The sequence below is a fragment of the Andrographis paniculata genome, unplaced genomic scaffold (genome assembly GCF_009805555.1).
Source record: "Andrographis paniculata isolate CXL003 unplaced genomic scaffold, ASM980555v1 Contig45END, whole genome shotgun sequence".
In the NCBI taxonomy this organism is placed as follows: Eukaryota; Viridiplantae; Streptophyta; class Magnoliopsida; order Lamiales; family Acanthaceae; genus Andrographis; species Andrographis paniculata.
In genome coordinates, this window is record NW_026137579.1 from 2,507,331 (window position 1) to 2,517,822 (window position 10,492).

Consider the following 10,492-nt stretch of genomic DNA (forward strand, 5'->3'; position numbering starts at 1 on the left):
AATGATTGTGATTTATTTGTCTCTAACTCTGAAGTGGGACTTCCACTTGGTGAGTGACTATCATGGAAGGCATGCTTTGCTTGTTGGCTTATCCTTAGTCTTCTGTTGCTTTTTTATTACCACTTATGGAGTTCTATGCCTTCCTGATGAAGCTTGTAAGAACTTCTGTTGTCTCTTACTCATCAGGACTCTCTCTATATATATATGACAACAATGTTCATTGAGATCAAATGATAATGGAGAGACAGCATAGATTATTACTGCTGGGGATTGTGGTATTATGTTTTCTGGGAGCCAAATCAGATACAGACAACTATGCATACAAGAACCCTGAAAGGCCAATGAATCTTAGAATCCAGGACCTGATGAGAAGGATGACACTGGCGGAGAAGATTGGCCAAATGGTGCAAATCGAGCGAGCTGCGGCGTCTGCTGAGGTCCTGCGGAAGTATCATATAGGTCTGCATTAGCCTGATTGTTTGTTGACGATTAATTGTGTTGTCTTGATGCACATTGATGAAGCTCTTGTCGAAACCAGGGAGTGTGTTGAGCGGCGGGGGCAGTGCTCCGGCGCCGAAAGCTTCTCCCAAGCAATGGGTGGATATGGTGAATGCCTTCCAAAATGCATCCTTGTCGACGCGCCTTGGGATCCCAATGATCTATGGGATTGACGGCGTTCACGGCCACAACACGGCTTATGGCGCGACCATGTTCCCACACAATATCGGCCTCGGGGCCACAAGGCGAGTGCTGTCCTTAAAACTGTCATTTGATCTTAGTTCTGATCTTGTAATGTCCAACTCTGCTTTGCCTTGATTGAACAGAGATCCTCAGCTGGTTAGAAGAATTGGAGCTGCCACTGCACTTGAACTCAGGGCAACGGGGATTCCTTACACCTTTGCACCTTGCATTGCTGTAATAACATCCTTCTTTCTCACAAGAACAAACACAAGAACATTCCGTTGATCAAATGTTTTGGCAGGTCTGCCGCGATCCGAGGTGGGGAAGGTGTTACGAGAGCTACAGCGAGGACACCAGCGTCGTGAAAGAAATGACCGAGCTCATACCAGGGCTGCAAGGAGATATTCCACCCAACTCTCCGAAGGGTGTTCCATATGTCGCCGTTGGAAAGTACGTGTTCATCTTCAAACTACTTCTGATCTCTGTCTGCTTCATTAGTTAGATTAGATAAGTTTGGTGCAGAGACAAGGTTGCAGCATGCGCGAAACACTATGTCGGCGATGGAGGCACGACTAGGGGCATCAATGCGAACAACACTGTCACAAGCTTCCACGGATTGCTTAGCATCCATATGCCTCCCTACGACGTGTCCATCATCAAGGGCGTCGCCACTGTCATGGTCTCGTATTCGAGCTACAATGGAGTGAAGATGCATGCCCATCGCGAACTCATCACCGATTTTCTTAAGAAGAAGCTGCGCTTCAGAGTACAGATAGATCCATTGCCTTTAGTTGAAATCTTTGATCTTTTGGTTTAGATACAGCAGCTAACAGTACCTGAAATTATTTGGTGTCATCAGGGATTTGTCATCTCAGACTACAAGGGTATCGATCAAATAACTTCTCCTATGAATGCTAACTATACGTACTCAATTCTAGCCGGAGTTGGAGCTGGCATCGACATGGTTAGTTTTAGCCTTGAAGGACTCTGCTAGATTCATTAGTTTGAACTCATCCATCGATGCTTGATTCCAGGTCATGATTCCAGACAACTACGTAGAATTCATTGATGGACTAACATCCTTGGTGAGGAGAAACTTCATTCCCATGAGCCGGATTGACGATGCAGTGAAGAGAATTCTGCGAGTTAAGTTCATAATGGGGCTGTTTGAGAATCCCTTTGCTGATTACAGCATGGTTAACTATGTAGGGAGCCAGGTTAGTCATATGATTGTGGATACATAGAAGAAGAGTGACTAAATTTATTACCTGATCATGTTCGAATTCCTCAGGAACACAGACAACTAGCCCGGGAAGCTGTGAGGAAATCCCTGGTGCTTCTGAAAAACGGCCAATCTGCAGACAAGCCATTGATCCCTCTACCTAAGAGAGCATTCAAGGTACTCGTTGCAGGATCACACGCCAACGACATTGGCAACCAGTGTGGTGGCTGGACTATAGGCTGGCAAGGGGCAAGCGGCAACACAACAATAGGTAATGTACATTACAGTAATTCAGATGAACATATATATATATATATATATTCCTTACAGTGCATCAAGAAGACAAGAATGTTGCCTGATCGTTTTTTGCAATAATCAGGTACCACAATTCTTCAAGGCATAAAGATGACAGTTACCCCTGATACCAAAGTTGTTTACCACAAAGAACCAAGTCCTGAATACTTGAACTCCACCAAACCATCTTACGCCATTGTTGTCGTGGGCGAATCACCGTATGCAGAAGGGAATGGGGACAGCTTGAACTTGACACTGCCAGAGAATTCTTACAACACCATAACAAATGTATGTGGACATGTGAGATGTGTGGTGGTGCTGATCACCGGCCGGCCAGTCGTGATTCAGCCGTATCTTCCACAGATTGATGCACTTGTTGCTGCTTGGCTGCCGGGCACCGAAGGACATGGAGTTGCTGATGTCCTGTATGGGAACTATGGGTTCAGTGGCAAATTGCCACACACTTGGTTCAAGACCGTCGATCAGCTGCCCATGAACGTTGGGGATCAGCATTATGATCCTCTGTTCCCTTTCGGATTTGGGCTTTCGATTAAGCCTACCTGAGGCCAGCTGAATTCATAATTGGTTGTTATTTACAATAAGGAGATACTTGCATACCATAATCCTCTGGAAAACAGTACAATAAAGATATAATAATTCAAAATTACACATGCAATATAGCAACACTCATATTACACACAGGGCACAAATTATTGTACATACATTGTCTCAGAAGCATCAAGTGTTTAAGCTATCTCAGCTGCAGCTGCCTTGTCTTGGGCTTTAGCTTTATCATCTTCTACCTCTTTGGCTTCATCACTATGACCATGGTTCTTATCCCCAGCTTCTTGGATCAGCCTCAAAAGCTCGTTCTTTTTCTCAAAAAGTTTTTCGATTTTTCCATTGACCTTCTCTAACTTATTCTTAAGCTTGGCAAGATCCTTAGCATCATACTTCTCTTTCAGTTTCTGTTTCTTCTCATCCTTCATTTTTTTCTTGTCTTTGTCTTTGTCTTTGCTCTCCCCACACACTTCTGCCTTCTTTCCCTGTTTACTCCCATCTTCCACATCAGATGTTTCTTGATTTTCTTCCGCATGGACCTCCCTAGAGACAACCTCGGCTTCAAGCTTTCGATCCTTGCTCTTGTTTTCTTTCTTCTTCTCCTCATCTGTTTCCTTGTCAGACTCCTTTCCTTTTCCTTTACATTTCTTGTGCTTGTGTTTCTTCTCTTCTTTGTCGTCCTCATTCTTCGGCTTCTTGTCTTTCTTCTTCTTCTTCTTCTCATCCTTTTCATCTCCAGTCGCTTCTCCTTCAGATTTATTTTCAGCTTTGTCACCAGCTTCCTCATCCTTCTCTTTATCCTTCTTTTTCTTGGCCTTCCTCTTATCACCATCCTTCTCCTCATCAGTCCCCTTCTTACCTTCAGAATCATCCACCTCTTCATCTTTCTTGTCCTTCTTGTTATTTTTTTTCTTATCCTTTTCCTTTTCAGTTCTCTCTTCGTCTGACTTCTCTTTCTTCTTCTTATCCTTCTTATCTTCTCCATCATCCTTTGCATCCTCTTCTTCAGTTTTCTCTTCATCCGACTTCTCTTTCTTCTTCTTCTTCTCCTTCTTCTTTTTATCCTTCTTATCTTCCCCATCATCCTTTGCATTCTCTTCTTCAGTTTTCTCTTCATCCGACTGTTCTTTCTTCTTCTTCTTCTGCTTGTTCTTTTTATCTTTTTTATCTTTTCCCTCATCCTTCGCATTCTCTTCTTCAGTTTTCTCTTCGTCTGACTTCCCTTTCTTCTTCTTCTCCTTCTTCAACTTTTTATCCTTCTTATCTTTTCCCTCATCCTTCTCTTCATCATCACTTTTTCCCTTTTTATGCTCCTTTTTGTTGGAAGTTTTATCCTTTTCACCCTTTGATTTCTTTTCATCTTTCTCATGTTTTTCTTCCTTGCATTCAGCTACAGACTTGGCCTCCACTTTAAGTTCCACCTTAGTCTTTTCTTCTGCTCCATCTGGCTTTTCAGTTTCACCTTCAACTTTAATATGCAGTTTTTCTTTCTCCAGTCCCTCTTCTTTAACATGGATGTTTTCAGGCTTGTCCATATCTCCCTGCAATCAGTGTAATGGATCACAAAAAAAACACACAATGGCTTCCCTAATGATATCTTAGACAGATCGATTAAATGCTTCTCCAAATAAGATCATCCGAGTTTCTCAACACCAAACAGCAAACTACAATTACAATTGAGTTTCAACATCCAAAAAAAGAAAGTCGGCCCTTTCATCTGAAAACAATATTTCATCATCCGAATCAATTAATCTATCTCAATTCTACAAAACTATAAAACAGACAAACATCACAACACCACAACTTACAAATCATTATCAGAAGAACCTCACACAAACGCTGCTAGAAGGGCGAAAATGTGTTTCAAAAGCAGATCGCATCATCACCCAAATTAATTACACAAAAAGATCAGCGCAACTGCAAATCTGCTCATCAAGCTATCAACAAAAGATTCAACCAATGAAGCAGTCCCAGACCATTGATCCAAGACGCTGATCCCCTCCTCGATTCGCAAATCCATAAACTCAACAACGAAAAATACCAAAAATGGATTACTAAATCGAACAGGATAAATACAAAGGACTAAAATACCTCTTGAGATGACGCCAATAGGTGTCCTTACTAACACGACTCCCTCTAATTCACAGCCTCTTCGAGAATTTGTTGCAAGAATCCATGGAGTCATCCCGAATGTTTATATACACTCACCGAAACCGTGTCCGAAAAATAAAAGCCACGCGACGTTGCCACGCAGTGAGTTTGGAATGATCCCGATGCCGACACGCCGCGCGAAAAGTCGGTTAGAATGAAAATAATAATAATTAAAAAAAAAATTAAAATGCATTACCAAAGATAAATATATCTACTGAATTATATTCCCATTGGGCCTTGGGGGAGCTTTATAAATATGAATAAATTGAACATGACTACAACCATATGTATTAATTAACATTTATTTATGATTGGAAAAAATAATATATATAATATACAATAAGACTATGAATCAAATGCATGGGTTCTTACATGGCCTCTTCTTAGCCATAGCTCAAACATAACCATATGAAACGCATCGTAATCAGCAGGTCGACGATGCCAAAGAAAGTGCTTCTGCACTCTCACCACATTTCTCTGCAACCTCAAATACTCTTCAGCTCGGATCCCTCCAAGTATTACCTTCAAGTTTGGAATATCCTCTGTAGGGACAACCACTGAAAAACTGCCCCAGTTTAAGATGTCAGCATATGGAAGATCATAGTGATCTGCTAAGATGACAGGGACACAGCCATAGTACAGAGCATCCCCTATCCGAGCTGTGTTCACTTCAAATCCCTTGGCATGAATGCAGAACTTGCTTTCCAAAAAGGCTTTGGAATATGATGTCTTGAGACGGGAATGATGAACAGATATATCCGAATCATTTTGCCATGTCCTGACCAAGAACTCGCGCACCCGCGAATTCATAGCTCCGGCATAGAAGGCTAGCTTTTTCCTGCAACATTGCTGGGAATTGAGCTAATACGTAGATACGTTTAGTTAAATGGATGGCATGATCATTGTTGCTACATTTCATTGCTACCTTTGTGAAGGCAAGCTTGTTGAAGGTGACAGAGCTTTCCGAGGCCAAATCTGTGGGATTGAAACATCTTTATGCGAGATGTAGCCGGACAAAAAATAGCTAGACGAGCAAACAACCTGAATAGCATTCAGCTTAACTTGCACTGCTTTCTCCATTGCGGATCGCCCAATGGAATGACAGGCGACGTAGAAATGATCAGCTCCGCCGGTCCGGTTCCAGAAGGGGTACTTTGAACTAATGTTGGCAATGTAGCTTCTGATGAAATCCTGGATTCTGTTAATGCCAACTCGCCTGTCGCTCCTCAAGCTTGCGATGGAAAACGGTAGGTAGAAAAGGTCTGCTTCTGAAGGATCAATGGTGAGAAAATGGCTTCTGAAGAGGGAGTCCTTGAAGTATGCCTCACTTGCATAGTTTCCGGAAGGCTCGTCGTCCACTGGCAGCAGGACATTGGCAAAGGGGTCATCTTTGCTGTGGGGGTATATGTAGATTCTGAAACTTCGATTCATTTGGCTGTAGTCTTGCAGGAAGAGGCTTCTATCATGGAATACCTCGTCGTTTTCTGAAGCTGTATCGATGGCAATTCATTAAGTTCTATAGTATAGTTGAAAATGAGTTAATAATGGGTCATTATCAGTTATATAAATGTATTGATGGGATGATCATGCCTCTTAAAAAATGTAAGATTAGTTGTTTCTTGAATGTTTCCAGCATTCTAAAAGCCCATAAGACACTCCATTTGATCAAGAAAATGACTTTCAATATTCAGCAGCTCATCAATATAGACTATAAACAGTCTTGAAAACAAGAACTGGACATGACCAGAAGAGAAGAAAACAATTACATTAATTACCAATTGATCTCTCTTGTTTCTGCTGCCTAGATGAAGATGGTAAACGAGCAGGTTCTTGGAAGCCCGCAATTAAACTAGAGCTCGTGTCTTCAAATATGGGGTCATCGCCATCATCATCACTTTGGCCTGCTTTCTGAGTTGCTGAAACTACCACTGCATGACTTGGTTGAGGAGACAAAGGAGGATTGATTCTTGAGAATTCGACAAAGGGTCGATTCCCTCGAACTATTTGGGTTGGACCTGAAGGAACATTGTACAGTAGTTGTGTGGTAGAATAATAACACACATGGAGCAAAAAGAAAGCTGATGAAGTTATGAAAACAGAGAGCAGACCAGAACACTTGGCTGCCATAGCTGAAGGATGGCCACCTTAAAACAGGTCAACCATAACTAGAGAAATAGAACAAGGCTGCCATAGCTGATGAAGAGGTCAGAGGAAGATGGCCTAAAGGTGTATAGGAGGGTGTATGTAATAGCACACCACGTATATATATTTTTATATACACAAATTCTATTCTTCACCTTTGACTGGTTTAACAATATTCCCTGATCAAAACTATGTGTAACAGATTAGATTATTTTTGTAATATAGTACTATATACAAAGATAAAATTGATCAAGATTTAGGTAATAGTTTACATAAATATTATGTGATGAAAACTACGCGTAGCATAATAGATCATTTTCATAATATATAAAGATAAAAATTGATCAAGATGTCATGTAATAACTTTACAAATGTTTGAAAAGTTTTAGGATTACTATATGTGTATCAATTATTTGAGGTCATACTGAAAACAACGTGATGAAATGGGACACACTACCTAGCTGGTTTTGTGGCTTAAGCAGCACACTACTACAATTTTTAAGTCAATGTATTGCATTATTTAATTCTAAAAACATAGTAGAGAATAATCAAACTAAATAAATACACATGCATATATCTAAAATATTAATATATTTTCTTCTAATTCTTCTTCAATAATAGTGGATGCTGTTGTCATTGATGCAGCAGTTTTGTCCTATGATGCTGATTGGCAGCCGCAAGTGGGCACGATGCTCACTTTGCTGCCCTAATAAATCTCAGCAAACATAGACCCCAAAACGTGTAGTTAGCAAGAGATTAATGAGTTATGTAACTGTTCTATAATTAAATTAACAGATAAAAAGTCTCAATCGTTTACTTTGCAACAACTACTTGTTTAAATCTTATTATTCAGTTTATTTCGTTTACATACATCAAACATAAAATTTACATTAGCTAATATATATATATATATATATAGTATGTCGTATTGGGCATACTTGGATAGCCACGTCAGTCGTGCTCTGCTTTGGCGGGAGGCTTGACGATGAGGACAGGGCAAGCGAGGTAATGCGCGCAATAGTCGCTAACGCTTCCCAACAGTGCCCTGGAAGAAATTAAAGACGCATTTCATGAAACCACGATTTTGAAAAAAATAAATGCATGCAGTAAGAATGGCTTATGGCTAATGGCTAATGGCTTGCCTTTTGATGGCGCCGAGGCCGCGGCTGCCGAGGACGACGCAGTCGACTTGCAGTTGTTCTGCGGCATCGCAGATCTTTCCCTTCGGATCTCCTTCCAGAATTAACGTCTCCGCATTGATCTGAAACCATTGGAGGAGAATAAGCTACTGTAACTTCATTTTCCATTTTGTTCGATGAACAAATGTTTATGTTGCTGATGTAATTGAACTATTTATTACCTTGTGTTCTTTGCAGATGTGCAGAGCTCGGGAGAGTATGTCGTCAGCAACCTGTTCCTGCGCTTTCCTCACACTATCAACCACCGATGGAGTTGCATATACAGCTACCGATGGACAACCAAGGCATCAATTCGTTTGATAAAAAAAACAAATTAAGAGTCAGTGTTCTGGAAATTTTAGTAGCTATTCGATATATATGCATCTGGTTTGATTGTAGAAACAGAGGACCTGCTGCACCTGGTCCAGCAGGATAGATGAATGGCTGGAAAAGTTTCCTGACATGGACTAGGGTTACGGTGACATCCTCTTCCTCTGGCTTCAGAGCAGCGGAATCATATTGAGTAGTGGTTGTGAAGAAGTGGTCAATCGCCCATCTCAATGCATAGAAGCTCTCGTTACTCTCGTCCATCGGAACCAACACTTTCATTTTCTTCTTGTTCAACCTCTCTCTCGCCTCCACAGCACTCATCTCTTCCATATTGAGGAATTGAAGAAGCCCTGCCTCTAAACCTGTAAAATTAAGGAAGTTTGCATCTACTGCTCTGTTGCGGGAAGATCCACGCTTCAGATTGTTATGGCAGGACATTTGACACTTGTCTTGCATGCAATAAGCATCATCCTTCAATCCACTGGAGAGCAAGACAGCAAGGTATTCCTCCCCACCGCCATATCCGGGTAATTTGTCCCTTTCCCAAATATAGGCAAGTAAATCTGTAGAGATAATAGAGATTTATACAAGCGGTGTTTTTGGAATATATTATAATTGTGATATTTCCCATAGACAGACAGGAAATTAATCGAATGGAGGGAATTGTTACCGGCGTACCAGTCACGGAGGCGGTAGGCATGGCGGCGCCGGAAGTCGAGAAAACGATGAATGCGTTGGTGGCTATAGATGACAGCGATGAGAGCTTCCACGCACTCCGTTGGGCAATTGATTACATCCTGAAACGCATACCGGTCGCCGCCGCTGCGGAGTCCAGGGTTGTAACAGTAGTCCACGTCATGGAGCCGCTTCCCCGCTACGCCATCTCCGGTGTAAACGGTTCGTTCATCTGTTAACCTAAAATTTTCTCTTTCTGTTCTTTCGTTCAGTTCGACTCCGATCGATCAGTCTAACTCTGTATTGTAACTTCCTTTCTTCATCTCAAATTTACACCTCCAGTTGAATCTGCAAAACAAAATCATGAACAGAACGCCGCGAGAATCCTCTCCCGAGCATTCGAAATCTGCAGGGAGAAATCGGTACGTAGCAACGTAATTTGCATTCAAAATTTCTTAAATTGCCCTACTAATCATCGATCAAACAATCCATTCATACAGTTGAACGCCAAAACCCTAATCCTGGAGGGCGATCCAAAGGACAAGATTTGCCGAGCTGTAGAAGAGATGAGCATCGATCTTCTGGTTGTAGGAAGCCGCGGATTAGGCCAAATCAAGAGGTGATCGAGAATCAATTCATCGCTATGCAACATTGAATTAAATTTTAGAGCATTAATCACGGAATCAAATCCATTAATTCTTGATTGAATCTACACAGGGCACTTTTGGGAAGTGTGAGCGATTACTGCATCCACCATGCGAAATGCCCAGTTCTCTTGGTGAAGCCCCCGATCAAGGGAACGCCATGAGTGCGTAACATGCATGTCTATCATAAATCGTGTTTCTCAACCAGAGAATAAGTGGAAGAGTCGTGTCTTCTCTACGTGCATAAAGGAGAATAATAAATGAAGTCGCGTCTCGACTGTTTGTATGCGTTCATACTGTACGGCAGTGTAAAAATACCAATGGATATGTATTACCAACATATACAATACTCCATATAATATGGAAATAATGATATTTCCGCCTCTGTAAAAATCAATGGTTTATGGAAACTACTACCATTGCCAACTCATCGTAGACCTGGAACAACGGTCTTACTGTTTAATATTTGGAAAGTTCAAAGAGATTTTTTTCTTGGTATTTAATGAACCTTCCATATGTTTTACAACTTATAATTATATTTATATATATATATATTCTTTTTTTACTTTGAAGATTAGAGCTACACAGCGGTATAAAAGCCATTTTAAAAGACT

The 10,492-nt window shown here is 41.2% G+C and overlaps 5 protein-coding genes across 10 annotated transcripts; 2 read left to right on the top strand and 3 right to left on the bottom strand.

Moving 5' to 3' along the window:
- The first annotated feature begins 230 nt into the window (after nt 1–230).
- Nucleotides 231–2,868, top strand: LOC127251928 (uncharacterized). Its single transcript, XM_051275879.1, has 9 exons — nt 231–459; nt 539–743; nt 825–915; nt 983–1,131; nt 1,204–1,447; nt 1,541–1,645; nt 1,716–1,898; nt 1,973–2,174; nt 2,283–2,868. Exons 1-9 carry the CDS (start codon nt 231–233, stop codon nt 2,759–2,761), a joined length of 1,887 nt encoding a protein of 628 aa, XP_051131836.1. The 3' UTR covers nt 2,762–2,868.
- On the bottom strand, nt 1,155–5,010 carry LOC127251929 (uncharacterized). Of its 4 annotated transcripts, none has more exons than XR_007838984.1 (6): nt 4,850–5,010; nt 2,921–4,299; nt 2,232–2,767; nt 1,950–2,142; nt 1,610–1,820; nt 1,155–1,517 (listed from the first exon to the last, which is right to left on the bottom strand). XR_007838984.1 is itself a non-coding variant. In XM_051275880.1 (2 exons), exon 2 carries the CDS (start codon nt 4,291–4,293, stop codon nt 2,944–2,946), a length of 1,350 nt encoding a protein of 449 aa, XP_051131837.1. In that variant the 5' UTR covers nt 4,294–4,299; nt 4,850–5,010; the 3' UTR covers nt 2,824–2,943. The 4 variants fall into 4 exon arrangements, 2 of the variants coding, with proteins under 2 accessions (XP_051131837.1, XP_051131839.1); XR_007838983.1 differs by having other exon boundaries at nt 1,610–1,882; XM_051275880.1 differs by lacking the exons at nt 1,155–1,517; nt 1,610–1,820; nt 1,950–2,142; nt 2,232–2,767 and having other exon boundaries at nt 2,824–4,299.
- Nucleotides 5,011–5,188: 178 nt separating this feature from the next.
- On the bottom strand, nt 5,189–8,091 carry LOC127251930 (probable glycosyltransferase At5g11130). 3 transcript variants are annotated; one of them, XM_051275885.1, is made up of 6 exons: nt 7,990–8,091; nt 7,018–7,102; nt 6,685–6,924; nt 5,951–6,399; nt 5,835–5,884; nt 5,189–5,747 (listed from the first exon to the last, which is right to left on the bottom strand). In XM_051275885.1, the coding sequence occupies exons 2-6, from the start codon at nt 7,034–7,036 to the stop codon at nt 5,255–5,257; spliced, it is 1,251 nt and encodes a 416-aa protein (XP_051131842.1). In that variant the 5' UTR covers nt 7,037–7,102; nt 7,990–8,091; the 3' UTR covers nt 5,189–5,254. The 3 variants fall into 3 exon arrangements, with proteins under 3 accessions (XP_051131842.1, XP_051131840.1, XP_051131841.1); XM_051275883.1 differs by having other exon boundaries at nt 5,835–6,399; XM_051275884.1 differs by lacking the exon at nt 7,990–8,091 and having other exon boundaries at nt 5,835–6,399; nt 7,018–7,119.
- LOC127251932 (uncharacterized) lies at nt 7,864–9,116 on the bottom strand. The gene is made up of 4 exons (XM_051275888.1): nt 8,649–9,116; nt 8,412–8,515; nt 8,194–8,312; nt 7,864–8,096 (listed from the first exon to the last, which is right to left on the bottom strand). Exons 1-4 carry the CDS (start codon nt 9,013–9,015, stop codon nt 8,003–8,005), a joined length of 684 nt encoding a protein of 227 aa, XP_051131845.1. The 5' UTR covers nt 9,016–9,116; the 3' UTR covers nt 7,864–8,002.
- Nucleotides 9,117–9,171: 55 nt separating this feature from the next.
- Nucleotides 9,172–10,394, top strand: LOC127251933 (uncharacterized). Its single transcript, XM_051275889.1, has 4 exons — nt 9,172–9,456; nt 9,577–9,656; nt 9,735–9,853; nt 9,952–10,394. The coding sequence occupies exons 1-4, from the start codon at nt 9,213–9,215 to the stop codon at nt 10,040–10,042; spliced, it is 534 nt and encodes a 177-aa protein (XP_051131846.1). The 5' UTR covers nt 9,172–9,212; the 3' UTR covers nt 10,043–10,394.
- The last annotated feature ends 98 nt before the right edge of the window (nt 10,395–10,492 follow it).

What these genes read in the sequence shown, in the direction of transcription:
- LOC127251930 (XM_051275883.1), bottom strand. An exon ending in GAAACAAGAGAGATCAATTG is followed by an intron (nt 6,400 to 6,684) that starts GTAATTAATGTA and finishes CCATCGATACAG; the next exon opens with CTTCAGAAAACGACGAGGTA. An exon ending in ACAAGCTTGCCTTCACAAAG is followed by an intron (nt 5,748 to 5,834) that starts GTAGCAATGAAA and finishes GCAATGTTGCAG; the next exon opens with GAAAAAGCTAGCCTTCTATG.
- LOC127251932 (XM_051275888.1), bottom strand. Translation starts at nt 9,015, where the DNA reads ATGCAAGACAAGTGTCAAATGTCCTGCCATAACAATCTGAAGCGTGGA. An exon ending in CATCTATCCTGCTGGACCAG is followed by an intron (nt 8,516 to 8,648) that starts GTGCAGCAGGTC and finishes GTCCATCGGTAG; the next exon opens with CTGTATATGCAACTCCATCG. An exon ending in ACATCTGCAAAGAACACAAG is followed by an intron (nt 8,313 to 8,411) that starts GTAATAAATAGT and finishes CAATGGTTTCAG; the next exon opens with ATCAATGCGGAGACGTTAAT.
- LOC127251928 (XM_051275879.1), top strand. Translation starts at nt 231, where the DNA reads ATGATAATGGAGAGACAGCATAGATTATTACTGCTGGGGATTGTGGTA. An exon ending in CCTGCGGAAGTATCATATAG is followed by an intron (nt 460 to 538) that starts GTCTGCATTAGC and finishes TGTCGAAACCAG; the next exon opens with GGAGTGTGTTGAGCGGCGGG. An exon ending in CCATATGTCGCCGTTGGAAA is followed by an intron (nt 1,132 to 1,203) that starts GTACGTGTTCAT and finishes AGTTTGGTGCAG; the next exon opens with AGACAAGGTTGCAGCATGCG.
- LOC127251929 (XM_051275880.1), bottom strand. Translation starts at nt 4,293, where the DNA reads ATGGACAAGCCTGAAAACATCCATGTTAAAGAAGAGGGACTGGAGAAA.
- LOC127251933 (XM_051275889.1), top strand. Translation starts at nt 9,213, where the DNA reads ATGGAGGGAATTGTTACCGGCGTACCAGTCACGGAGGCGGTAGGCATG. An exon ending in CGCCATCTCCGGTGTAAACG is followed by an intron (nt 9,457 to 9,576) that starts GTTCGTTCATCT and finishes TTACACCTCCAG; the next exon opens with TTGAATCTGCAAAACAAAAT. An exon ending in GGATTAGGCCAAATCAAGAG is followed by an intron (nt 9,854 to 9,951) that starts GTGATCGAGAAT and finishes GAATCTACACAG; the next exon opens with GGCACTTTTGGGAAGTGTGA.